The sequence below is a fragment of the Squalius cephalus genome (genome assembly GCF_949319135.1).
Source record: "Squalius cephalus genome assembly, chromosome: 14".
NCBI classification, from domain to species: Eukaryota; Metazoa; Chordata; class Actinopteri; order Cypriniformes; family Leuciscidae; genus Squalius; species Squalius cephalus.
Genome location: NC_137135.1, coordinates 33,747,854 through 33,774,496, shown reverse-complemented (window position 1 = coordinate 33,774,496; position 26,643 = coordinate 33,747,854). Strand labels below are relative to the sequence as shown.

The following is a 26,643-nucleotide window of genomic DNA, read 5'->3' as shown; positions in this document are numbered from 1 at the left end:
AAGAAGTTTGTTTTCTGAAACTGATCAGAATTAAGTGAGTTTGCAACACACACAATAAAAAAAATATATATATATGCCAAAGGGATAATTAAAAATAAACTTTTTTTTCCCAAAATATTTTGCCATTTATTTTTTTTCTGACCCCGCATTGGCAGATATTTTTCTTGTTTTAAGCCTAAACTCACTTAATTTTGATCAATTCTTTAGAAAATAAGACTTAATATCTTATGTTTTGATATTTGTAATAGAAAACAAGAAAAATACTAAGGAAGAAAATCACTTTTTGCAGTGAAGTGTGACAATTAACTGACGTTTTGTGAGCTTGTATTATATTACTGTTTCACAGTGCTCTGTAGCCCCGCCCACATAGTGCTCTGTAGCCCCGCCCACAGTGAAATGTCATTGGTCCAAAATCCACATGACTGAATGTTAAAGGTGAAGTGGCACCTAGTGGAATTACACAAATAAAGCATATAAGCCCCTTTCATCCCTATCACATACCTGAAGGTTATTTACAATAAAAGATCCAACATACTAGCTATACTTTTAGCTGTGTTGCTGTGTGTCATGAGTTAGCAACTTAGCAAAGCCTGCGCTGTCTGTGTCATTAATGTTAAACAAAAGACAGACAAAATCACTCACTGCTCTTGACTGAATAACTAACTGAACTTTTAATAAGAATCAGTGTATATTTAATTCATACACTGAAGACTATGCAGTGTTTTAAAGTTTAATGACTCTTTTGACTACTGATTGTTTAATGCAATACTGTCTTTTAAATTGTGCAAATAGATAAAGTCCAAATTATTCCAGTCTGGATATTCTCCATAGTGCATCTTAAAATTAGGAAGATCACGACTCAGATCATGGATCGTGATTGTTTGTTATAAGATTGTGATATGAAATTTTGTGTAGATCGCCCACGCATACTTGAATGGGATACTATTAGTATTTAATGAATAATAAACTGGGCTAAGAGAATGCTTTAACAAAACCAAAGGCTTCACCTTTAAACATCAAACATGTTCTGATGGACTGTTATTGTGCCTTTGCCTATCTAGAACATGGTGTAATAATAGAAACGTGCCGTCATTTTATTGGTGTTTTGGCTGAAACTATAGTTACGGCTGTAAATGTTCCTAAGGGTCCCATCTGTCTGACACTCAGAACCTGAAGCTATAATCACACCCATAACGACTTTTCTCCTCAACAGACTCAGTGTTGTCCTTATCACAGCTCACACTGGACACCTGCTGGGTAACGTGTGTGTGTGTGTGTTCAGCGCTCTGCATGCTTCGTTACAGATGTTTGTTCAGAGATTGTTATCAGTAGCACTGGGAATTCTGTGTGTGTGTGTGTGTGTGTGTGTGTGTGTGTGTGTGGAATCATATCTTCCTCTGCATGGTTGTGATTTGCATACAGGCTGGAGAATGTGAATGAAATATGACATTCTCAGGCAATATTCTCATATTCGCAGGAGTTTTGTTCGGCAGCCGTTACTTGAGTGTTTAACTAGTGTGTAAACACTTGACAGTCTCCTACTGATATACAGTACAGGCCAAAAGTTTGGACACATTACTATTTTTAATGTTTTTGAAAGAAGTTTTTTCTGCTCATCAAGCCTGCATTTATTTGATCAAAAATACAGAAAAAAAGTAATATTGTGATATATTATTACAATTTAAAATAATTGGTTTTCAATTTATTATACTTTAAATTATCATTTATTTCTGTGATGCAAAGCTGAATTTTCAGGATCATTCTCCAGTCTATCACATGATCCTTTAGAAATCATTCTAATATGATGATTCATTATCAAAGTTGGAAACAGTTCTGCTGCTTAATATTTTTTCATAACCTGTGATACTTTTTTTTAGGATACTTTGATGAATAGAAAGTAAAAAAAAAAAAATGCAAATGTTTTAAAAATAGAAATCTTTTGTAACGACAATATACACTACTGGTCAGTAATTTGGGGTCAGTCTTTTTTTTTTCTTTTTTTTTTTGAAATAAATCAATACTTTTATTCAGCAAGGATGTGTTAAATTGATAAAAAGTGATAGTAAAGAAGATTTATATTATTAGAAAATATATATTTTTTTTTGAATAAATGCAGTTCTTTTTAACCTTTTATTCATCAAATATATTAGGCAGCAGAACTGTTTCCAACACTCATAATAAATCAGAATATTAGAATGATTTCTAAAGGATCATGTGATAGACTGGATGTCACATGTGACACTGAAGACTGGAGTAATGATGCTGACCAAAAACCAATTATTTTAAATTGTAATAATATATCACAATATTACATTTTTTTCTGTATTTTTGATCAAATAAATGCAGGCTTGATGAGCAGAAGAAACTTCTTTCAAAAACATTAAAAATAGTAATGAGTCCAAACTTATGGCCTGTACTGTAAATAAACCAACATGGCGGCCAGCGCACATAAATGATGACATATGATATTCTGCGGCTCTCTCTTGTGTCAGGATATGAATCTGATGGGTGTTTATAGGAATATTTCAGGTTGTTTTTAATTATTAATGTGGATGAACTGCATGTGTGGCATGTTTTGAATAACCGCACAGACAATAAACTATACAAATTAAATTGAGTCAACATTAAACTAAATTAAGCTGAATAATGACACTATTATCTTTGTCAGAATGCTTTATGGCTGAAATTGTATTCGTTTCATAACCGAAGAACTTTGCAACAATAATACTGTCATTTTCCTATTTATTAATGTGAAGCTGCTTTGAAATGATCTGTATTGTATGAAGCGCTATATAAATAAATAAATCATTTGTGACTTGACACATCTGTCAGCTGCTGGACCGATTACAGTAAAAAATGTGCAATAATAATGCTGAAAAACATGCTTGGTTCAGGATTTAACAACAATATGAGTTTTTACATTTATGCTTTTAAACTTCCAATCTTGTATTATTGTAAAATATGGTGAGTTTGTTTTCATAACTGAGGAACGAGTTCATTCATTTGAAAATAACTGGGAATATTCCTATAAAAAGGTAAGTTTTTGGTTGTATTTGACTGTAGTGCATTAACCTTTGAACTCTTAACAACATCTGTGGCCTTCCCAGCATGACGTTTGACTTGCGTGAAACATCATTTTTTTTATAATTATTATTATTATTATAATTTAGACTTTTATTCCCATTCTGTTTCAGCCAACAATCGGAGAGGAGCCGGTCACGCCGTGACAAACCTTCTCGCCAAAGAGCTTCTTCAGGAGAGCGCCCCGTCCAGTGCCGCGAAAAAGACCCGGATGAACTCGGAGGACAGGAAGGAGTCGATTCCCGAGGACACGGGCTCGCTGGAGGATCTCTTAGATGATGCTCCGTTACGCTCAAATTAAAGACTTCCTCCGCTGATCCTGCTGGATAAAAGACAGAATGTGTTTTAATGGACCAAATCTGCGAGGGCGGGGCTCTCGCTAAGCCACACCCCCTTGAGTGAGTCCAAACGGCTTCCTATTGGCCGTCACACAGGACGAGCGGTGTCGTCGTGTCACTTCACACTCATTTTGTCCTTTTCTAGCCTCTTTCGCTCTACACACAAGTTTTGTTCATCTCTCTCATCTGCTTTTTCCAAGATTCCAAAGATTTGTATATAGATATAATTTCCATTCCATTCCAAATTCAGCAGAGCGTCCTCTTTTCTCTGGGCTCCTCTTCAGAACATCTGTTCTGCTTAAACTTTTTTTTGTTTTGTTCTTGACTTTGAAACATATCACGTGGCTGAATGTTTGAAATAAGTTACGTTATTGTTCTCGAAACGCACAGTGCCAATAATGTCGAGCCCATAAATGCATGTTCGGTTGGTGTGTGCTCGAGGTGTTCCCACTGAGGTTCTGTAGCCCGTCACGAGAGTTAAAGAAGGTCTGGTACCTGTTCACGAGATTAGTTCGCTCTTACTTCATTCTGTCGTTTTAAATGAATTATGTCGTTTAAATCTCAAATCCACGTCGCTTATAAATCCAGTCTCGTCACAGTTTATGCAAGAACAGTTTTCGGGTCGAATCGATAAAAAAACATGCATAAATCGTTGCGTTGAATTTCATGCAAATAATGACTTCACAACTGTTTTATGAAATAATTGTTTGTTAATCGCTGCATTGCCTAAACTTCAGTGGGTTTTAGCGACGTCCGTCGTGTGTTTTCGTGTTTGTGAAGTGCTGTCGTCCATCTACTGTTTACTGTAACTCACTCATTCTTCATCATCACTAGATAGATCAATGTCATGTACATGGTTTAACTTGCTGCCAGACCGTGTAAAAACTGTACAATACATTCATTTTGAGGGCAAAACTAACATTGACAAGACCTTTGGCATTTATTTCTCTGGTGAATGGTTTGACTGAGCCAAATGTGATCATTGATGCTGAAATATCTGTTCAAACCTGCACATAGATTTATCAGACTGGAGTCTTCGCAAGATGAGCTAAGATCCCTGTGTTTTACATCCCCAACAGACACCAGTCATAAACTGAGTTTGTGTCAGTGACCTCAGAGTTTCAGCTTTGCAATATGACGTACCTGAATGTTTGAGAGTAGAGATCACTGTTTAAAGCCATAGCTCTGACTGCGTCCATCAAGAAATCCTGAGATATTTTCTTCCAGATTATACTATATTAAAACCATCTATATGCATTTATGTAATGTGTGTAAAACATGACGATTTGCTGCCTAGACACCATCACACCTGAAAGAGCTCGAGAACGTCCCGTCTTTTTTCCCCCCAGAGTTTTTGAAGCCAAATTTCCATTTGTTGAGATTTTTGATTTTTTGAGGACTGATTTTGGAGATCCTGCAAGCCGACGGATTCTGCTTAAAGGCTTAAAGGTCGATCGTACTGATGCTTGTGCAAGTATACGGTTTCACTTTCTTGGAAAATCTGGATAAAGATCACTGGAAAAACAAAGAGACTTTGCGTTTTCTTTGTTTTGATGTTTTTTTATGAACGGTTTTTCTGTCATTTTTATTGTTGATTGTTTTACTGTAATAATAGAGATTGTATTGGTGAGATCATTTGGTCAAATTGTGTATGTTGCGTTTTGACTGTAGAGATGTTTATTCTGTTATCTCTAAACCTACACCATTAAATTCTTTAATACTTATTCTGTTTTAGTGTGTGTTTATGAACAGATTTTGCTGAAAAGGCCCACAGAAGAATAGCGAAACACAGGGCGGTGACAACTCTGGCCTGCAAGACAAAATTGTCAATAATTGGATGAAATTTTTTTTGGGGGTTACGCTTGTAGTAACTGAAATCTGCAAAAAAAAACATATTACTTAAAGTGTTACTTTTGGGACTTTTTGAGTCCAGATGACATATAGGCAAGGCAAGTTTATTTATATAGCACATTTCAAACACAATGGCAATTCAAAGTGCTTTACATAGAAGAAATTAAAATAATAAAAAGAAATAAGAATAATTAATACAGTTTAGAAAAATAAAATACAGTACAGTACAAACAGTCGGACGAACATTGGCACAGTGCTCATTCAGTAAATGCACAGCTAAACAGAAGTGTTTTGAGTCTGGATGTGAATGTGACTACTGTAGGAGCACATCTGATCTCCTCTGGAAGCTGTTCCAGCTGCGGCTGGCATAATAGCTAAAAGCGGACTTGCCATGTTTATACATATTTTTCATGTGTCATACAGATATTTGTAAAAAAAAAAAAAATTGACACTAGATGTACTCCATTTATAATGAAATTGATGGCTCTATCCGACTGAAAAGCCATAATGTAAACACCTCAATCAATCCGAGCTTGATCCGAATGGAAACCGTTGAATCTGACTCTTCTTAATCGGATTAACATGCAGTTTACGTCATGCGAACATGTGTGTGTTTATTTATGTCTCATGTCTTATGAACTGGTCAGTGGATGAGACTAAATATTTCCTAATAAAGCTCCTCTGGCAGAAATGTGCACTGCACATGTGTTAAAGTTTTGTTCGGAATGCATTTAAAGCACATGTAAATGGATTGCAATGTTCATAAAAACAGAACTTTTAGAATATGGAATCCGATACAAATGTGTGGTAACATTTATGGAACATGTTGTGTGTGTGTGTAATTTGGTATGACGGGTACAGTATTTATTTGACATTCCTGTGTGTGTGCATCTGTGCGATGGTTTTGTGTCTCATGAGTGTGGAAAAAATGCAGCTATGATTTGGAATTTCCTCTCTGCAAATCCCAGACTCCCTCACACACACACACACACACACACACATTTCTCTGTTACAGCTCATATACAGACAGAGGTCAAAATGCATTCCTCCTATAACACATGCGTGTCGCACCAAGTGTAATGTCCTGTGTGTAAGCTGTTTGGCACATGTTAATTGGGTGAGCTGTTTCTGTCGTGTTCTGTGAAGTTCTCAGAGGTATGTGGGCTTTTTTTAATAAGAGATGTTCCATGAGACGGGGAGTTGGGAAAAGGGTGGAATGTTTACTTTGGAATCCCTCCATTCCCTGTAACCACAGTGATTATTCCTCTAAGAATAGAGAGAACTCATCCACAGTGGGTTAACCAGAGCAACTTCTGCGGATGTGTTTCACCCTCCTGGTTTGTTCTGTATTACTATTGCTAATGCTGAGTGTCAGGGGTTTGTTCAAATCTCTAACCCAGGACGAGTAACAACACAGGACGGTGACGACCCTGGCCTGCAAGACAAAACTCTCAATAATTGCATTAAAAAATGTCCAAAAGGTGTGTTTTGGGGTCACGCTTGAGGTAACTGAAATCTGCTAAAAGACATGGGAATACGATGGGACTTTAAAAAACATAAATAAAATTGGGCCAACTATATGTACTCAAATAATCAAATTATATCGAATATGAGCGATTAAGATGTTTTGTGAATTGAGTGTTATGGAGTTTGACTGATCATCTAAAGCCTCGGTTTGCATCTTTAGAGCTCAGGATCTTAAAACACTCTTTGTGTTGTCAAATGAAAGTGTGTGTGTTTCATGTCACTCCTTTATGGCAGGTTTCTATGAAAGCTTGACCTTTGACCCCTTTGGGAGTTCATAAAACAGTGGCTCTCCACACTCTTCCACCCTAGCATCACATCGGCAGGGTTTGCGGCAGTGTTATTAATAAATAGTAAAACTATTCAAACATTTATTTTTTTGTCTATTGAAATAAAGCTAAAAAAAATATATATATATTATATGAAAAACTTAAACATGAAAAACATTTAAGTTAAAATATTAAAATGACAAAGTTTAAGACAACAGATGAAAGCTAAATATAAATGTTTTTAAAAAACGAATACAACATTGTCTTATTTGCTAACATTAATGCATTAGTTGACATGAAAACGTTAACCTTTGTTAATGTTAGTTAATAAAAATACAGTTGTTCTTTCGTGTTCATACACAGTGCATTAACTGTTAAAAATGTATTAGTAAAAATTAATATCAAGATTAATAAAGGCTGTAGATATATTGTTTGCTCTGTTCGTTTGTTCTAATTAAACGTTAACTAATGTTAAATAATATTAAAAATGAAAGCTTAAAGTGTTACTAAAAAAAATTAAAATGACATGCATTACAAATCAAATTAAAATGAAAACTGAACAAAAATAAAAGCTAATTCAAAATATTAATAAATTTAGTATTATAATACTAAAATAACACTGAGCCAACAACACTCACTTTTCCTTCAGAAAACTAAAATCTCGAGATCTAGATAGAGTGAAGTGAAAGAACTGGACTTATGGACGACTGAGAGCTCTTAAAAAGATAAAAGCTGCTCAGAGTTCCTTTGTTCATGATGAGATGTGTGTGTGTGTGTGTGTGTGTGTGTGTGTGTGTGTGTGTGTGTGTGTGTGTGTGTTGACATTTGCTTCCATTTAAACACATTGTTTAGTCATAAAGGCGTATAACTCTTTGTTCTTGTGTTTCTCGTGTCATTACAGAAGTCAGAACACACTCTTAATGTCTGGACTCCTTCATTTCCTCCTCTGCTTTTCTTCATCATCTGGTTGTGTGTGTTCTTCATGATCTGGTTGTGTGTGTTCTTCATGATCTGGTTGTGTGTGTTCTTCAGGAGTAATTGTCTGCTTTTCTTCATTATCTGGTTGTAATGAAGAAAAGTAGACACACACACACACACACACACACACACACACACACACACACCATCTCATCATGAACAAAGGAGTAATTGTCTGCTTTTCTTCATGATCTGGTTGTGTGTGTTCTTCAGGAGTAATTGGCCAGAAGACACAATGACGCTGCATTGATGCTGTAATGAGCTTTGGGATCAGCCGGCCAATCAGAAGGCAGGAGCTGAGTTCTCAGGCTGCTGATTGGCTGGCTCAGCGTCACCGTGGTCTCCAGGTATCAGAGGGATTGTGGGAGAGTATGTGTGTGTTTCTGGACACTGAAGGAAGGGTGGGTGTCTAATTCAGCAGTCTTCATTTAGACTTTAGCAGTACATTTGGATTAAACAATGTAAAATATATGCATTACCTAGTCTCTGCAGTAGTTCTGGCATCTCTCTTAGAAAATTGCAGTCAATTTCAAACTCCTTTTAATATGTTTTACACAAAATATTGGTAAAACATCAAGTGTTTGATTCTTGAGTCTGCCTATCCAGAGAGAGAGAGAGAGAGAGAGATGTCATAAAAAGAAAAGACAAGTTGTTGATGAAGAAAACTCTATGGCAACCGTTTTAACATTTAATCCTTAAAATTAGTTTTTTTTTTTTTTTTTTTTTTTTTTTTTTGCTACTAGTACTTATTTTTACTAAGCAGAACTGTTAGTTTAAAAATTACTAGTACCTATTAAGTTCAGGATATCTTTGGTCTAAAAAGTTACTACTAAAAAATAAGTACTAGTTCTAATTTTTCTTAAGTAAAGTCAAATTAAGTATTAGACACTATTAGAATGAGAAGTACTAGAATCTAATAAATAAGAAATATCTAATAAATAAGAACTAGTAGCAAATAGCATGAAAATAGATGCATATTTTAAGGATTAAAGGTGGCTTGCCATATAAACACGTGAGCTGGAGCTTTGAGCTTCTCTGAAGGTCTGATGGATTTCATCTCTCAGACTGGCCTAAAGTGATGTCACAATAACCTGATGCTGATAAATCATACTTACAGGATAGACAGCACAATTAACTCGACACCAATGAAAACGAGAAGAGGAATCGTGTTTAGCCAATAAAATCAAAGCCACTGGACAGAAAGCTTAGAGATGTGGTCACATTAGTGAAATTGTGCCGTAATAAAGGTCTATTTTCACTGTCAGTAGAGTAGTGAAGAAGCACAGCTCCCAAATAATCATTTCCCAGCGGCCTTCTGTTGTTCAACATGGCAAATCCACGTGAGCAACTTGAAGCCGATGCAACATTTGTGCAGGAAATATTTTGTTCCTATTGAAAATTTGCCAAACAACGGTAAATGGCACTGCATATTAAATCAGGACAATGAATAATCCTTCACAGCCTTGTGTTCATTTGTGTGAATATCCAGCATCTGCTCTGACTAATGTACAGTATTACATTATAAAATATCTAAGATCATCCGGTCCGGATCTTCTCCTTCCATCACGGTCTTGTTCTGTGTGAGATGATGAGCGAGAGAGAGAGAGAGAGAGAGAGATGACCTGAACAACTGACCCTTCAGAAAGAAGGAGAGAATCTCTCTCATTAGTTAGTTATCCTCAGTGTTGACCTTTCTTTCTTTCTACAGGAAATAACTGTAGGATAGCACTGATGTTCCTCATGGTGGATTACGGGATGCAGTTTGAGTTCATGTATGAGAATTCTTATTTTTTTAATAAGAAATTAGTACTTTAATTCAGCAAAGATGCATAACGTTAATCTAAAGTGACAGAAAATAGTTATTTTAATTTTAATATTAATAACTAGGGCTGTCAAACGATTAATCGCATCCAAAATAAAAGTTTGTTTTTACATAATATATGTGTGTGTACGGTGTATAATTATTTTCTATATATAAATACACACACATGCATGTATATATTTAAGAAATATTTGCATGTATATACTGTGTATATATATTTATATTATATATAATTTATATTATATATAAATATTTTATATATAAATAACACATTTTTCTTAAATATATATGCATGTGTGTGTATATATAGAAAATAATTATACTCCATACACAGACATAAATTATGTAAACACAAACTTTATTTTGGATGCGATTAATCGCGATTAATTGTTTGACAGCCCTAATAACAACATATTGATATTTAAAAATTCTGTTCTTTAGAACTTTCTATTCATCAAAGAATCCAGATTTTTTTTTATCACTGTTTCTACAAAAATATGAAGCAGCACAACTGCTTTCAACATTTATACAAATCAGAAATGTTTCTTGAGCATCAAATCATCATATTAGAGTGATTTCTGAAGGATCATGTGACACTGAAGACTGGAGTAATGATGCTGGAAATTCAACTTTGATCACAGGAATAAATTACACTTTACTATATATTCACATAGAAAACAGGTTTTCAGTTTTAATAATATTTTACAATATTACTGGTTTTGGTGAGAAGAAGACACTTATTTAAAAAAGGAAAAAAACCTTACCGACCCCAAACTTGTGACTTGTAGAGTATATATTACTCAATATTTAACTGTTAACTGTTAATGAGTAATCTGAATTGTAGATGCATCAGCTTTTCACATTGAATGTCATGTCCTCTTTTGTCCAAGATTTGTGTGTGTGTGTGTGTGTGTGTGTGTGTGTGTGTGTGTGTGTGTGTGTGCGCGTGTGTGCGTGCGTGCATCCTGGTAAACCCTACATTATGAGGTCAAAATGCCCACAAAGATGGCAATATCCGAAATCTGAAGTCCTTGTGTGTGGACAATTTTTGGTCCCCATGATTAAAACCGCTTATAAATCGCTTATAAAACCGCTTATTTTTTTTGAAAAGGAAAAAATGCAGATAGTTTTGTGTGATGGGTTTGTTTAGGAGTCGGGTTAGTGTAAGGGGAAAGAATATACAGTTTGTACAGTATTAAAAAAATAATTGTGTCTGGAAATTCCCCCATAGAACATGGAAACCCAACCCCTTTGTGTGTGTGTGTGTGTGTGTGTGTGTGTGTGTGTGTGTGTGTGTGTGTGTTGCCCTTCAGGCTCTGTCTGTCTGCTGATCTGACCACCATGAACCACAGTGTGTGTGTGTGTGTGTGTGTGAGAGTGTGACCATGATTTATGTCCATGATGCGGTCAGACTGCAGGTCATCTCCAGCAGAGGTCAAGCGCTCGAGGTCATGAAGTGTCATGTGAGGAACCGTTAAACTGACTGATAAAGACACTGTTTCTTCTGTTCTAAAAGTGTCTGAAAGAATTCTATTCACATTCAGACATGAACTCGTGAATTCTCAAATGAAATTAACTCTGTTTCATGTCCCAGACCTTTCAACAGACTTGGGCTCCTCATAATTTTCTTGTTTCCGAGTTGAATTCAAATGAAGCTATTTTTATTTTATTTTACTTTATTATCATAATCATAACATACAGATTTCTCAAGTTGTTTGTGCAGATTAGTTTCAACAAATGTTCTAGGTGGATTGGAGCGATGGATTGAGTCATGAATATGATTTGATCAATATCTGATATGATATGAGAGACCCAGAGGATCGTTGCAACACTCACACGGTGTGATGAACCAACTTCTTTCAGTTATTACACACATTTGCACAAGACTTTTGGTGACTAAGGGTGAAAATCCTGTAATAATTACATCATCTCCCCTCCGGAAACACACAACAACCTTTTTAGATCAGTGTGAATCTGTTCGCTGTCGTGAGTGTGTGTGAGTTCAAGAGTTTTCCTAACACGTATGTAACCGAGTCACTGTTACACCCTCTTTATTCATGACACACTTCTCCTCAGTCATTGTTCTAAATACAGATTTTCCTTCATAATGTCCTCCTAGTTGGGAGGGACTGTGGTTATGTTTAGAATGACATAGCTACTACTTACCCAGCATGCATTTGTGGTCAAGTTTGGTCTGATTCTTAGTGCACATATATACTTCATATAACATTACGAGAGTGTGATATTAAATGAACTGAAGGAGTTCAAGGGTTATTAATATTTAAATAGGATGGACTCAAATGCTCCGTTTCATCTGGCTCAGTTGTTTAATCTTTCCGGACGGACTCGGAGGGAGGGATTGTGGGTAAAGTAGGGCAGTGGATCTGTGGTGAAGGAATTTCTCTGCAGTTTGACTTCCTGCTGTTATTAAAGGAAGCTTTTGTTGCTGTATTTCTGGACTGTGTTCAGTCACTGTCAAGAGTTCATCTGAGAAGAACACACACACACACACACACACACACACACACACACACACACACACACACACACACACACACACACACACACACACACACACACACACACACACACACACACACAAACTCAGTCCAAAATAACCAGCACAAGCACACAACCCACACATCTTCTGCATCTGCTTTTACCATAAACACTCACCATCATCCCATTAAAGTCAGTGTGTGTTTATACAGCAGAAAACTCCAAATCAACAACAGCATCGATACGTCTGTTCCTCTCTGTGATTTCTGGAGGTTTTTATTCACATCCTGGCCTTTGACCTGATAGAATGTCATCAAGGTTCAATTTTAATTGTGAAACCCCGTCCAGCGATGTTTATTATCAGCTGTAATGAGTTTGTTGTTGACATTAGTAATGTTGAGTTCACATTATTTTCTGCTGTGTGTGTAATATCTGCATGATTAGTGGCATCAGTGTTTCCGGTCTGTAAAAATAAAAATGTGTAAAAAAATGTTTTTTTTAATGATCTTAAAACATTTATTCAGCAAGAATATATAAACAAATATATATATTACAAAAAATATATCTATATTGTTTTATATTACATACTATATATATATATATATATATATATATATATACTTTATATTGTTTATGTGTATATGTGTATATGTATATATGTGTATATGTATATATGTATATATGTATATATATGTATATATGTATATATATGTATATATGTATATATATGTATATATGTCTATGTATGTACTGTATATGTTGCTGCATATAGCTGCAATAAGTTAACTTAAAATTCTAAGTTGAGTTTAGTTGGATATTTAAGTTCTCAACAAATTTTAAGTTAAGCATGAACACTAAGCTGAAACAACACACTATTACTTATTCTAATGTTAAATTTTAAGTTGTGATAACTAATCACAGCAATCATTTTTGCATTGTATATAATATATATATATATATATATATATATATATATATATATATATATATATATATATATATATATATATATATATATATATATATATATATATATATATATATATATATAGGCTATATATAGAGAGAGAGAGAGAGAGAGTTTGTTTAGGGATCTTTTTTCGGATTGATCGTGTTTTTGTTGGTGTGAATGCATTAATCCGTGTTTATGTTGAAGTGAGACTGAAGCTTAATTGATTGGTCAGCGTGATTATCATAAACGCTGTGATTTGGTTGTTTGTTTCATTCCTCACAATTCTGTAGCAAACCATTTGGGAAACTGTGTGAGGGCAACATCCCAGAATATCCTAAGCAGCTGCTTCATTGCCTTGACAACACCTGTCGCCATGGCGCTGAAGTGTGTCTAATGCACTTTCACACACTCACACTTCTCGTTGTCACTTTCTCTGTGTCTGAGCGCAGTGAACTCAGTGTTCTCTCTCTCTCTGTGACGTTCATATCGTTGTTTTCACAGACCTTAATCTGCACGACTTCCACTCATATCACAGAAAAGTTGGAATTTGACTTGCTCTTTTGACATTAGGTCAATGTAGACATAGTATAACATTCACAATGCAAAACCATTTATTGAAATTAAAAACAACACTTTAAAAAAGTACACTTTAATGTCAGTATAAGAGTAATATTTTCACATCAAATATGTATTTATAAAATATAAACATTAAAGTAATATGTTCCTTTATTTTTATACAAACCTCATTTGCAATTCATCTTCTAGGAATACAGTAACCAGCTGAAGTGTTTCTGTGAGATTAAAGCACTTGTAAATGTAATTTGTGTTGTATTTGTGACTGAGCATGACAGGTCACAAAAGTGCAGGGATGATGTTTTTTTATTTTTTATTTATTTTTAAATATTATTAATATTAAGTTTAATAAATGGTAAACATAAGTTGTTGATACTTGGACGTTTAATTTTAATTTTAAATTTAAAAGCTAATTTTAAAGCTGCTATGTTTATTTCTGAAAACGTATGTTTCTAATAAGTATCTAGATGAGAATGTTTGGGGTGTGAGTGTGTGCAGTTTATGTTTTAGAGCAAAAAGTTCAAATATCATCAAATTATGTTTACCACAGACATTATTTTACCCACAATAAAAACATAAAATAAATACAAAATAGGAAAATCTGCATAACAAAACCAGCCGCTAATCAAAACTAGCCCAATCATGGCCAAAAACTAACAAACAAGGCAACGGTGTAAATATCATGAGTGGGGTTATGATATATTTTGAAAGTGTCTTGAGCTTGTGTTCACCACAGACATTATTTAGTCCATTCAAAAAACCCATGGACTCTAAAATGCTAAACCCATGCTAAACCCATGGACTCTAAAAACCCATGGAATAAATCTATTCTGGGTTTTTGCCTGGAGAAATGCGTCACACCTGCACCAAACCTTTGGAGAAACTGATATCCACTGATATCCCTTGCACTTGAATAATTTGACTTTGTGTGTTTGGTCAAAGTGGAATTATGAGGATGTGTACATAATTTTGTATTTAATATTAATAGATGTTTTAGATCTGTTTTGTTTTATGAGCAATGTTTGTTTTGTAACTTTTTTCAGTTTAAGTAAATGTACCTATCAATGATCGCTTATACTTGCACTCATGTGTGCAATAAGTGAAACAATTGTATTTTAATACATGTGGACTTTAGAGTAACAAAACCAGGCTGTTTAATTCGAAGGCTCAAAAGAGGCTGTCATGCCAGTTAAACACATTTGAATTGAATTGAAAAGTAATAAAGTGAAGATTATAGCCTCTTTTGTTAATCAAAACTGTTAAAAGAGGATTTTCTCTGATTTGCATTTCCAATAACCCCGCAGAAGAAGCTTCAAGTGTCCTTTTTTCCTGATCCGTGTATATTCCAGTCCTTCCTCCACATCTTCCCTGTTCCACATGTCTGTTTGTGTTTTGTTCGTCTGTCCCCCGTTTTGGATTCTAATCACTCCTTCCATTGGACTCTCTTGGAAAAGGAAAGGGTTTCCATGGTAACGCCAGCTGAAGTGGAAAAGAATTATTTTGTAAGAGTGTGTGTGTGTGTTGGGCGAACAGATGGGCTTCCTTGTTTTTGTGGTCAACAACTGTGATTTTTCATGACAGAGGCAGAGAAAATGAAACACTTTTTTTGGGGTCTCTGCTGGATTTTTATTGCCATCTGTTAATTGTCTCAGGCTGAAATCTCATCATGACCCTAATCAGGCCGACTCTTGTGAAATGCCTTTGACCTCTGACCCCCACCACTGTCTACCTCTCCCTCATCAGCTCTGGTCACCTGTTTGAAACCTGGTCAAATCACACAGCTGTTAAAACACTGATGCAGTTTTGGCAAAGGAAGCAGAGAAAAAGAAAACCCGCAGAAAGTCGATCCTGAAAGAGAAGATTGTTTCATCTAGCTTGGTTTGACTGAAATTGAGCTGAGAATGCAGAGCCAAATCACTTTTTATGATTAGTTAACTGGACAAGTGTTTGCTGTGGAGAATATACACCTTATTGAAGATTGAACAGTGAAACAGAACTGGAGTTGTACATTGAAGTAATGTTCAGAGGTTCTTTAAGGGCAAATCAAACCCCCAGGAGACTGTTGCTCCATTTTTCATTCTTTTTTTAATGCTTTGGCAAGATAGTTTGCATAATATTCTGTGAACATTAGAAACTATTTCATTTGCAAAGGTGGTGAGAACTCATGTTGATGAACATACATTCATGCACGCATATCTACCATATATACATGTGTGTATATATTATGTATATATATATATATATATATATATATATATATATATATATATATATATATATTATATATATATATATATATATATATATGTATGTATATGTATATATATATATATATATATGTATGTATGTATATATATATGTATATGCGTATATGCATGTATATGTTATGTGTGTGTGTGTGTGTGTGTGTGTGTGTGTGTGTGTGTGTGTGTGTGTGTGTATATGTATGTATGTGTAATATGTATATACACACCTACATACATAAGTATGTATACATACATGCATACACAAACATGCACATGTATATGCATATAAACATATTTGTATGTATAAACATGTATATGCATATAAACATACGTTGGTATGTACTGTATATATGTGTGTACAGTACATAGGTAGCTGTAGGTATGTAAACGTATATATGAATGCATGTATTTTTGAGAGTATATTTGTGTATGAATGTATGTATATATGAATGTTTGTATGATATACTTGTTTATATATGTGTGTATATGTAGGTGTGTATGAATGTATGCATATATATATATATATATATATATATATATATATATATAATATATATATATATATATATATATGTATTCACACTGCTTAACTCTCAATGCATTTAAAAACAATTGTTAGGTGACATGTATGTAAGAAAATACATATAAAATATGATTTTTGTAAGATCCACACTTAAAGCTGTGTTATTACATTGTGATATTGTGAAAACAAAACAATGAAACAAATAATTTGAGAACCTTTTATTTGAAATGTCAGTGTTCAGGAAAAGAAGAAAAAAATCAAAATAAAACAGCAATATAAATATTAGCATATAAAATGCAAGTAGCACACAGGAGGCGGGAATAAAGCGTCTTATCAGCGATGTTACAGCAGGATTACAGCATCAGCAGACACACACGCACACACAGATAATAGATCTATTCAGATTCTTCATATAAACATTAAGAAGCATTCTCACATGTAAGCACAACAGAGATCACCAAATTAATCAACAGAGGCATTTAGGTCTATTCGTCCTCCATTTTGTGTCTTTTCATGGAAAAGTGTGACAGGAAAAGAGAGAAAAATGAACACAAAAATATATGCAGAACATCACAACTTCTAGACTAAGAGTGTGTCACTATTTATTTTCATAAGTAAAAGTTAAACTCTTTATTTACAGGTGCGTTAGTTGGCTTTCATAGTACTAAAGAACTACATCGGTAACAGAGTGACAAGTTTTTTTGTTTTTTTTACTCCATTTTAAAATTTTTGATTTTTTTTTTCTAAAAAATAAAATGACATTCCAGTAGTAAGCCATTCCTCTTGAGCTGATTATCTGAAAAGGGTTATTGTGTGTGATTTCTATTTACAAAGGAAAGTCATGCCAATGGGAAAGTAAACCGGAATCAGCATTTGGACGGAATATTTTGTATCATAAGTGTTTTCTAGAACACCAGCTTTCCAAACAGACTGGGTTTACTGGATTTAACATGTGCTGCGTGTACATTCAGTGAGCACAAGTTGCCTTCTGAAACAGCATCTTGATGAGAATTGAATTTAAATCCATTCAGATTGAAATCAATTGTTCACTGAGCTTGTTGCAAATAAAACATTTTAAAAAAAGATCAGCCTTTGCATCAGGGAAATGCTGTCGTATGTCAGCCACTCACAATATGAGGAGGTTTCTTCACCATCAAAACAGCAGATACTCATAGCGAGTATCATTACTAACCAGCACTGATAAACAGCTTCAACACTTCAGGATAACCTGGAAATACTGAATACTAAGGACAATATGCCACTGTGTGTGTTCATGGACTTACAGGTCACTGGTTTCACAACGCTCCCATTATGGCTCGGAAAACATTCAGTTAAAACTCTGGCTCAGTGATACACAGGGGAATCTGTTCTTCGATTATTTGAAAATACAACGCAAGCGGAAGGTGTAACTGCTCGTCTCCTCCGTGAGAAGGTTGTGGACGAGTGTGTGTAGACGTCAGGCGACGTGGAGATTATCTATGGCGCAAAAAAAACAGCATGCAGCTATAGTCACCTGACTTCCATCTACATGAACACGTCGAAAATAATCAATTAAAAAAAAAAGTCCATAGTGGTATTTTAGTAAACAATAACAAAAGTAATAAAAATCATGATGCAGTTTACAAGCACGGCATCATCCTACTGGGCACGTCATGAAATGCGGCAATGGACACCGTGTTTGATTGTTATGATAATACATTTCCTCTTTCTGTCCAGACGGTTTAACATGATCACGGTAAAGTATTACTGTGGTAAATACATTATTGGCTAGATATACGCAGGAATATAGTGTCGCTTAAAGGTTGCATAAACTTGGCAAACGAGAGCATGAAAATATGAAAAACAAAGGGATCAGAATTATAAGCAAATGATCTTACAGTACTTGAGCAGGAAAATAATGCATGTGTGAAATCTGAGAAGTGGGTTTTTACATTGACAATGTTTTTTTAACCTCATATTTTTCTCTAAATAGTTAGAGATTTCCAGCACAGGATGGAGTCGTCCAGCTAAACTTGTGTCTACCGTGCGTCAGCCCTCTACTTCTTCTCCTTCTTGGTGGACTTCTTCTTGCTGGCGGGCGTCTGGGCGGCCTTGGGCGGCTCTGGCTGTGGGACGGGGACCTGTGCTGGAGGCAGGGCCTGCTGCTGGACCTGCTGTTGGTTGGAGGTCAGGGTGGCAGTGCTGCCGGGGATGTAGACGTTCTGCCTGTAATCGGGCACGTGCTGCAGGGTGAACTGAGGGCTGTAGCGGGTGGTCAGACCCATGGTGCCCGGGGCCAGAGTGTTGGTCGCCTCGCTCACCTCTGCGGACCAAAGACAGTTTCTGTTAGGTCATTGTCACTGAACCAGTATTGTAATACAGAAATCCTCTGAAAGTGTCAATGCTGCAAAGTTCATTCGTTATGAAGAAAACTGTAAAGCAGCTCTACAGAAGATAATAGAGTCAAGTCAGTTCAGTGTTGACACAATTCAGTTCAGTAACGGTGTTGATGCTGCAGAGAAATTAATTCTGTAGAGCTGCTTTATAGCTGAATCAAATATAACAGTGTCATCATTCAGTTCAAGTTTTGTTCATCCAGTAGTGTCAGTGCATTAAAAAACAAATTAGAAGGCCAGAGAGTGAAATGAAACAGAAACCCTTTTTAAACTCAACAAAGCTTATTCTAAAAACTTTAACCTAGAAAACAATGACAAATGCAAAGTTGCAAACAAACTAAGTGTTGATGGAAACCTGCCGAATGCCACTGATCTTCATCAGCAACATTAACTGAAGAGAAATCACAATCCAATCATTTTAGAACTGCAGCTCTCCTTGGTGATTATGAAAAACTTGATAAACTTGGGTCTCATTTATAAAACGTTGCATAGAAACAGTAGCCTGGGAAAACCCAGACAACTTCCGGCAAATTTAGATTTGCTCTGAAGTAGTCTGGCAAAGAGCTCATTCAAGCCCATTTCCATGGCCTCGGAATCGCGGCACCAATCAGAAACGTTGAGGTGGGCTTTACAAGATGACGATAGCTCTGATTGGTTTTAGGTCTAGTATCCAATTGCGCCCAGAGGCATTTGAGCGACGTCCGTTCAACTTTTAAATCCATTATTATATTCAAATTGCAAACACATGAGGACAGTCTCCATGAAAGACCCACTGGCAGATGAACGTGCTACTACATTTCTCTCCGAAACGGTAGGAAATTAAATTAGATTTAATAGAGGATTTTAACTGTGACAAGATGATTGACAGGGCAGTTTACGTGACAGGATGCACGCGACAGATCCGTCCGATAAAGATGACGGAGTAGTATGTCCCAAAGCTTACCTACTTTTTTGCAACACATTCAAAAGTAAATACATTTTCTTCACAAGAAGAGTACATACTTTTATGGCGTAGTGTAACTTTGGGACGCAGCATATGGCTTTACACGATGACGATCGCTCTGATTGGTTTTAGGAGTTTTAGGTCTATCCAATTGCGCCCAGAGGCATTTGAGCGACGTCCGTTGGTGACGCCCCTTTGGAAATGAGTTATTAATGAAGCTTTGCCAGACCATAACTCAGTTACTACTGAGAATGGTCTGGTTTTAACCAGGCTATAGAAACAGTCCTACATCTGATCTTATGATCATTTCTCCAATGTGCGTTCAGAGAATCACACCATCTCTCAGTCTGTATGGACATACTACAAATAAGTTTGAATTCCTAGCAAGCATCTTCAGCACAAAGAGAGGATAAGATGCTTTATAGCTGAATCAACAGGTCAAGTTTAGTTCTCATCCAGTAGTGTCAGTGCATTCACTTTGCATTAAAACCATGAGGAAACACCAGAAACTAGATGTAGAATAAGCTTTGTTTGATTTAAAAAAGGTTTCTGTTTCAAGACTTTAACCTAGAAAACGAACAATGACAAAAGCAAACAAACTGAGTGTTAATGGAAACCTGCCGATTGGCTGATCACAGAACAGAACAACACTGGACAGAACAGTGGAAACACTGACACACTGTCTGACGGGAACCGAACAACTCGATAATGTCTGTCTCTGAGTCTTTGCAGGACAAATATACAATGATTCCACTCGCATCTCATGTGTCTGTGTGAATGTCTTTAGAATCTGGACAGAACGATAATAATGTGTTCTAATGTGCTTTATTTATGTGTTCTCATTAACTGATGAGTTCAAAGGTTTAAAATCAGTACGTTTTTTAATTAATACTTTTATTCAGCAAGGACACATTAAATTGATCAAAAGCAACATTACATTTTTTTTAAATGTTTATATTTCAAATAAACACTGTTATACTTTCCATTAATCATAAATCCTTAAGAAATGCATCACAGTTTCCACAAAAATATGAAGCAGCAAAACTGTTTTCAACACTGATAATCATAAATGTGTCTTGTGCAGGAAATCATCATATTAGAATGATTTCTGAAGGATCATGTGACACTGTGAAGGAATAAATGACCTTTATATAGAAAACATCTATTTTAACTTGTTTTATTTTAACACAATGTTACAAATGTTACTGTATTTTTGATCAAATAAACGCAGCCTTGGTGAGCATTAGAGTCTGTAGAGTTATTAATTATCTTTATGTAACAGCAGCTGTCATCTAAATGATGTGGAAATACCACAGCAACTAAGTAAATGTGTGATGAGTCACTTTCCATGTATTCCCATTCAGTCCCAGCGGCAGTGAAAGAAAGGGAAAGATGAGAGGATGACGTCGTGCTGCTGTGATGTGGTTTATATAGATACGGGCCGCTGAATTGACTCAGTGTGTGTTCATTCAGCATGATCACCCATCAGACACAAATCCATGCAAAACTTGATCTGATTATAATGTAAATGACCACCAGCAATGAAGTCAACACTCTCAGAATGCATGTTTCTCCTGTGTTTTCAACATTACAAATGCACAATCCAACACATAGTGATGCTCGCAAATATATATAGATTTTCTCACCGTTAGCCGCGGCCATCAGCGCCTGGAGCTGCTCGGCCTCAGTGGGGGGGTTGGGCCAGGGTCCTGTTCCCATGGCAACCTCAGGAGTGGCGGCAGCCCTGCAGAGAGGAAGAGGAAGAGGAAGACGAGTCAGCAAAACAGAGGCCGTTCTGTAGTGCTGCTATCAGCAACAGCTGCAGCGTGTGTGTGGGTGTGTGTGAGGCGCTTTGTGCCCTCATTTTAACACACACGCTCAATCCTCCATGTTACTTTTAACTACACCATGTTGGAACTCTAGTGGAAAACGAAAACGACTGGCTACAGCGCACGCACACACACACACACACACAACCACTGAACATTTCCATGTGTGGCGACTTTGTCTTCAAAGGCTTGTTCAATTTGCATCCACGGTGAACAAAAGCCCTGATCGCACTAAAATCACCTCATTACACACACAAACCTTCTTTACTGTCGGTAACTTTCAATTAATCGCCTTTAATTATCCTCTAACGCAAGTTTTATTTTGAAGAGTAAAGCTCCACAAACAATACATTATGTGTTAATTAAACATTAAAATGATGACTTTAAAATACTTTCCTTAATTAGTAACGACTACATGAACAAAGGATAAATCGCTCATAAAACAGTCCGGATGTTCTCTTTTCTCTGCGTGTGAGAGGAATAATGGAGATTCCTCATCCTGTTCCCAAACATCAGGAAACACACGACCATTTAAAAGTGTGGAGTCAGGATTCTTCATGTTTGTGAAAGAAGTCTTTTATGTTCACCAATGCTGCATTTATTTGATTTAAAATACAGTAAAAAAAAAAAACAGAACAGAAAAACTGTTCTGCTGCTTCATATTTTTTGTGCAAACTAATTAATTTATTTTTCAGGATTCTTTGATAAATAGATGGAAATTTATTTGAAATAGAATCTTTTGCAACATTATAAATGTCTTTACTGTCACTTTTGATCAATTTAATGCATCCTTGCTGAATAAAAGTATTCATTTCTTTCCAAAAGAAAAAAAAACAACTTTTTTGTTTGTTTGTTTGACCCCAAACTTTTGAAAGATAATGCATCAAAAATCAAGAAGCTTCGGTGTGGGTAGAGGAGGAATTCTACATCAGCAACATTAACTGATGAGAAATCACAATTGAATCATTTTATAATAGCAGCTCACCTAGCTTGTTGAATTACCATAATGCTTTTTATAAAATTATGAAAAATGTGTCTTGGGCCTCAATTATAAAACGTTGCATAGAATTTGATCTAATGATAATTTCTCCAATGTGCGTTCAGAGAATCACACTATCTCATGGTCTGTATGGACATACTACAAATAAATTTGAATAACTAACAAGCATCTTCAGCACAAAGAGAGGATAAGATGCTAATGCTAAAGGCCATCTGTCTCTGAAAGGGTTTAAAAGGAAGTCGGGGTCTCTCTTCCTGTCTAACATGAGGCCAGCAGCTGTAAAACAGTCTAACAGCACACACACACACCAGACAACTAACCACAACGCCACAGCACAACATCTGCACACAAGACACGAGCGGCCGCACGACACGACAACAACAGACTCGAAGAAGAGAGAGAGAGAGAAAGAAAGAAAGAAAGAAAATAAATCTAAACCATTCAAGAACAAAAAAAAATGGAATTTAAGCATATGAAGGAAAAAGTGACAGAAGGAATGGGTGAAAGAATGAAAAGCTGAAAGAGACTTGAGAAGGGAAAGACTTTTTTTGCTTGTTTTTGCCAAGCATTTCAAAGGGGATAAACTCACAGTGCCAAGAAGAGGGGGAAAAACAGGGTGATGTTGTTTCAGAGTGAACAACCCTAATGAGAACCAGATCTGATCTGAATTCATTTCATAAAAAGCATCAGAACTGAGAGTTTGAGGGTCACAGTCGGAGATCAAACCTGTGACCTTTAGGACACCAGCTCAGATCTTTAACCACTTAAACCACCGCTGCTTATAGACTCGCATATAACTCGCATATCCTGCCACAACACTTCAGATCGACACACAGCTATTCCTGTTCACCAGCGTGAAGATAAGATGCCTCACTTCTCCAAAATCAGCGTCTCATCACACTTGCAGGAAATCACACTTCCTGTGGTCAGCATTATCACATCCTGTGGTTGGATAATCACTTCCTGTTGACTAGATTGTCAAAAAGATGGTCTAAGATGTCATTGTCTACAACTATTCATTCATAAAACCCCTTTGTAAAACATTACGTATGTTGGACATTACGTATTACAAGGACATTACGCATGTTGTGTCACAGCTCACAGCTCCAAAACCATGGGATGCCGATGCACTGCAACAAAGCTAATCACACACACTAATGCACAACGCTACACACTGCATTCTATTCTATGAGCAGAACGGCCCCTGAGGGCCCCAGCGTCACTACTGGACACTAACACAGCACCGAGACTCAGATGATCCAGGGAGAAACCTACAGGAGCGAGCAGGGAAACTAGCTACACTTCAATACCTCAGCCTGCTCGACGGCGTCCATCTTACATGTGTGGACTGGGGCTTGAAGGAACTGGAAAAAACATCCAAATTAACTATGAGGTTTTGGTGGGAAATGAGGTGTAGGACAACCAAACTGAAATGAATTGTTCACCAAAAATGAAAATGATCCCATTATTTACTCCCCCTGAAGTCATCCTAGATGCATATGACTTTCCTCTTTCAGTCAAAAGCAATTAAATAATATTCAATCTTATCCCAGTTTTTAATTGTGAGTGAATAGTGCCAGAGTTTTTGAAGCTTCAAAAAGCGCATCCATCAATCATAAGAGTAATCCATACGTCTCCAGTGGGTTAATAAAGGCCTTCTGAAGTGAAGCAATGGGTTTTTGTAAGAAAACTATATTTTAAAACTTTATAAGCTATCAGGGGCGCGGGAAGATGTTTTAGGTTCACCACATTTAGAAACAACCCAGACAACAACATAGTGTCACCGCTGTGTCGGCCCAGATGTGGAATACCAGATGTGGGCCGGATCTGGGCCAACACTATATTGCTGTCTGAAAATAGAGTCTATAAAGCAAGCGTATCGATGAGAACACTCGTTTACACAGCAACATTTGACTGCACATCACAGTTTTAAAATTATTATTAGAAATTATTGATACTGCGAGCAATCATAATGCACAGACTTAACAACATACTTAACAATAAGCCTACACCGCGTCCTAACCAAACGCAACACACGAAAATTTTTATATTTTCCATGTTTTTTTTAGTAGCTTACTAATGGCAATTCGCCTTGATTCTATTTTACAAAGTTTCTATTCTGAGGCGTTAATTGCGGATGAAACATACAAAGTATTACAATGATAATCTCAGATGCAGATTAAGTGCTTTATATAATGTAAAAAGAATTGAATGTGAGTTTGAAAATTGTTTTGCATTTACATTTAATCATTTAGCAGACGCTTTTATCCAAAGCGACTTACAAATGAAGAGAGCAATAGAAGCAGTCAAATCAACAATAGGGCAACAATATGCAAATGTCGTGACCAGTCTCAGCCAGACCAGCGCAGCACACGTAGCAAGGAATTTTTAATATAATAGATATAGAATAGTAAGTGTTAGTATTATTGAGTCAGTTTTGTTTTTCGTGACCTTTATAGACATACAATGGATAGGCTAATTCATCTCAGATCTTGAAAATTAATCCAAGGAAACGACAGTGTTCAAACGGTCAACTCAAGGTGAACAAACAAATGTATTCTGTGATAAAAAAAAGATTGTTTCATGTATATTTCAGTCACATGTATATTTAATCATGTTAAAAATAGTGTTTAGGAATTTAATATTGTACTTTATCCATTTCGTTGCGAATGCAAGCTTACAGAGAGAGCCCGCCCACACGCTCTTCTGATTGGCTGTGATTTTTGATTGATTTTGTCGTGTCTTGCTCGAGTCTGGTATGGACAGACAAATGTCTCGCTGCTGGAATTCTTATCATATGACGTCTGGTTAGGACATGGTGTTAGGCTGTTTAAATTTGTGCCAAATTGCCAACTCAAGCAAGAGAACTAACAGCAGCATCATGAGCTGTTTATTTCCCGTTTTGTCTGAATGCCAGGGTATGACAACTGCCACCCCTGAAAGCTAAAAATGAACAAATGTGAATGCACAAAAATTTGTGTTGCATTTACAATCCTGTGAAAACACTTCCCGCGCACATGTAAACTCTAATGACTGGCTTCGCTTCGCTTCAGAAGGTCTTTATTAACCCACTGGAGTCATATGGATTACTTTTATTATTTATGGATGTGCTTTTTGGAGTTTTCTTAGTTTAAATGTTTTTATAAATAGGTTTTTTTTTTTTTATTATAAATGTTTATTCCAGTGTTATTTTTAGTTATTTGAACACATCAGGTTAAACTAAATAAAAATGAGAAGTGTTGCTTTGGCAACTACAGTGTAAAAATGTGTTTATTTTTTAAGTATGTTTTACTGGAAAATACTATTTAAGTCTTAAAATGTCAAATCCATGTGTTACTTTCCATTTTACTATTTGTGAAATTAGCAATTTCTGAGTGAAAATTGTTTCCTAGCGTTCTCAAGTAAATCATACAACAAATTTGTGTCAGTGTAAGTAACTTCAAGTGACAAAGTTTTTTTTAAATGTTTTAGGTTTAGTTAACTATAATAACCCTGCTAACAACACACATTTCTTTGGGTCCGCTGCTATATATGTAGCACTGCCAATTTAAACTAAACAAAAAGATTTAATTTCTTCCAAATGGCTTCTTTCAAACTGGGTCCTGTCAGGCTGGAATGTGTTGTGTAACATCTGTTATGGAAACCGATGAGTTGTGAAAACTGGCACACGAGAGAATCAGGACCTTATTGGCTGCCTGTGACCGGCCCCTCCCCCTAAAGAGCACCTGATTGGATGAGTCGCTGTCAATCACACTGATATAGTCAAAGCATCAAAGCCCTTTGGCATCTTAATGGTTCCAATCAGTTTCAGCACAATGCATTGACTATAACAGGCATTAG

At 36.0% G+C, this 26,643-nt stretch overlaps 2 protein-coding genes across 17 annotated transcripts in view; one reads left to right on the top strand and one right to left on the bottom strand.

Moving 5' to 3' along the window:
• Positions 1-5,421, top strand: part of diaph1 (diaphanous related formin 1) — a 119,070-nt gene extending 113,649 nt beyond the window's left edge. Inside the window, exon 27 of the mRNA XM_079892031.1 lies at positions 3,195-5,421. Coding sequence (XP_079748157.1) covers positions 3,195-3,382 — 188 coding nt within the window. The 3' untranslated portion in view covers positions 3,383-5,421. The remainder of the gene's footprint in view (positions 1-3,194) is intronic.
• An 11,864-nt stretch (positions 5,422-17,285) lies between these two features.
• The window catches only part of LOC307170773 (protocadherin gamma-A11-like), a gene marked incomplete at its 5' end in the record, with an annotated part of 204,737 nt that continues 195,379 nt past the window's right edge, over positions 17,286-26,643 (bottom strand). For all 16 annotated transcript variants that reach the window (XM_079892055.1, XM_079892063.1, XM_079892058.1 and 13 more), the window contains 2 exons: positions 17,286-18,958; positions 21,621-21,718. In XM_079892055.1, coding sequence (XP_079748181.1) covers positions 18,693-18,958; positions 21,621-21,718 — 364 coding nt within the window. In that variant the 3' untranslated portion in view covers positions 17,286-18,692. The remainder of the gene's footprint in view (positions 18,959-21,620; positions 21,719-26,643) is intronic.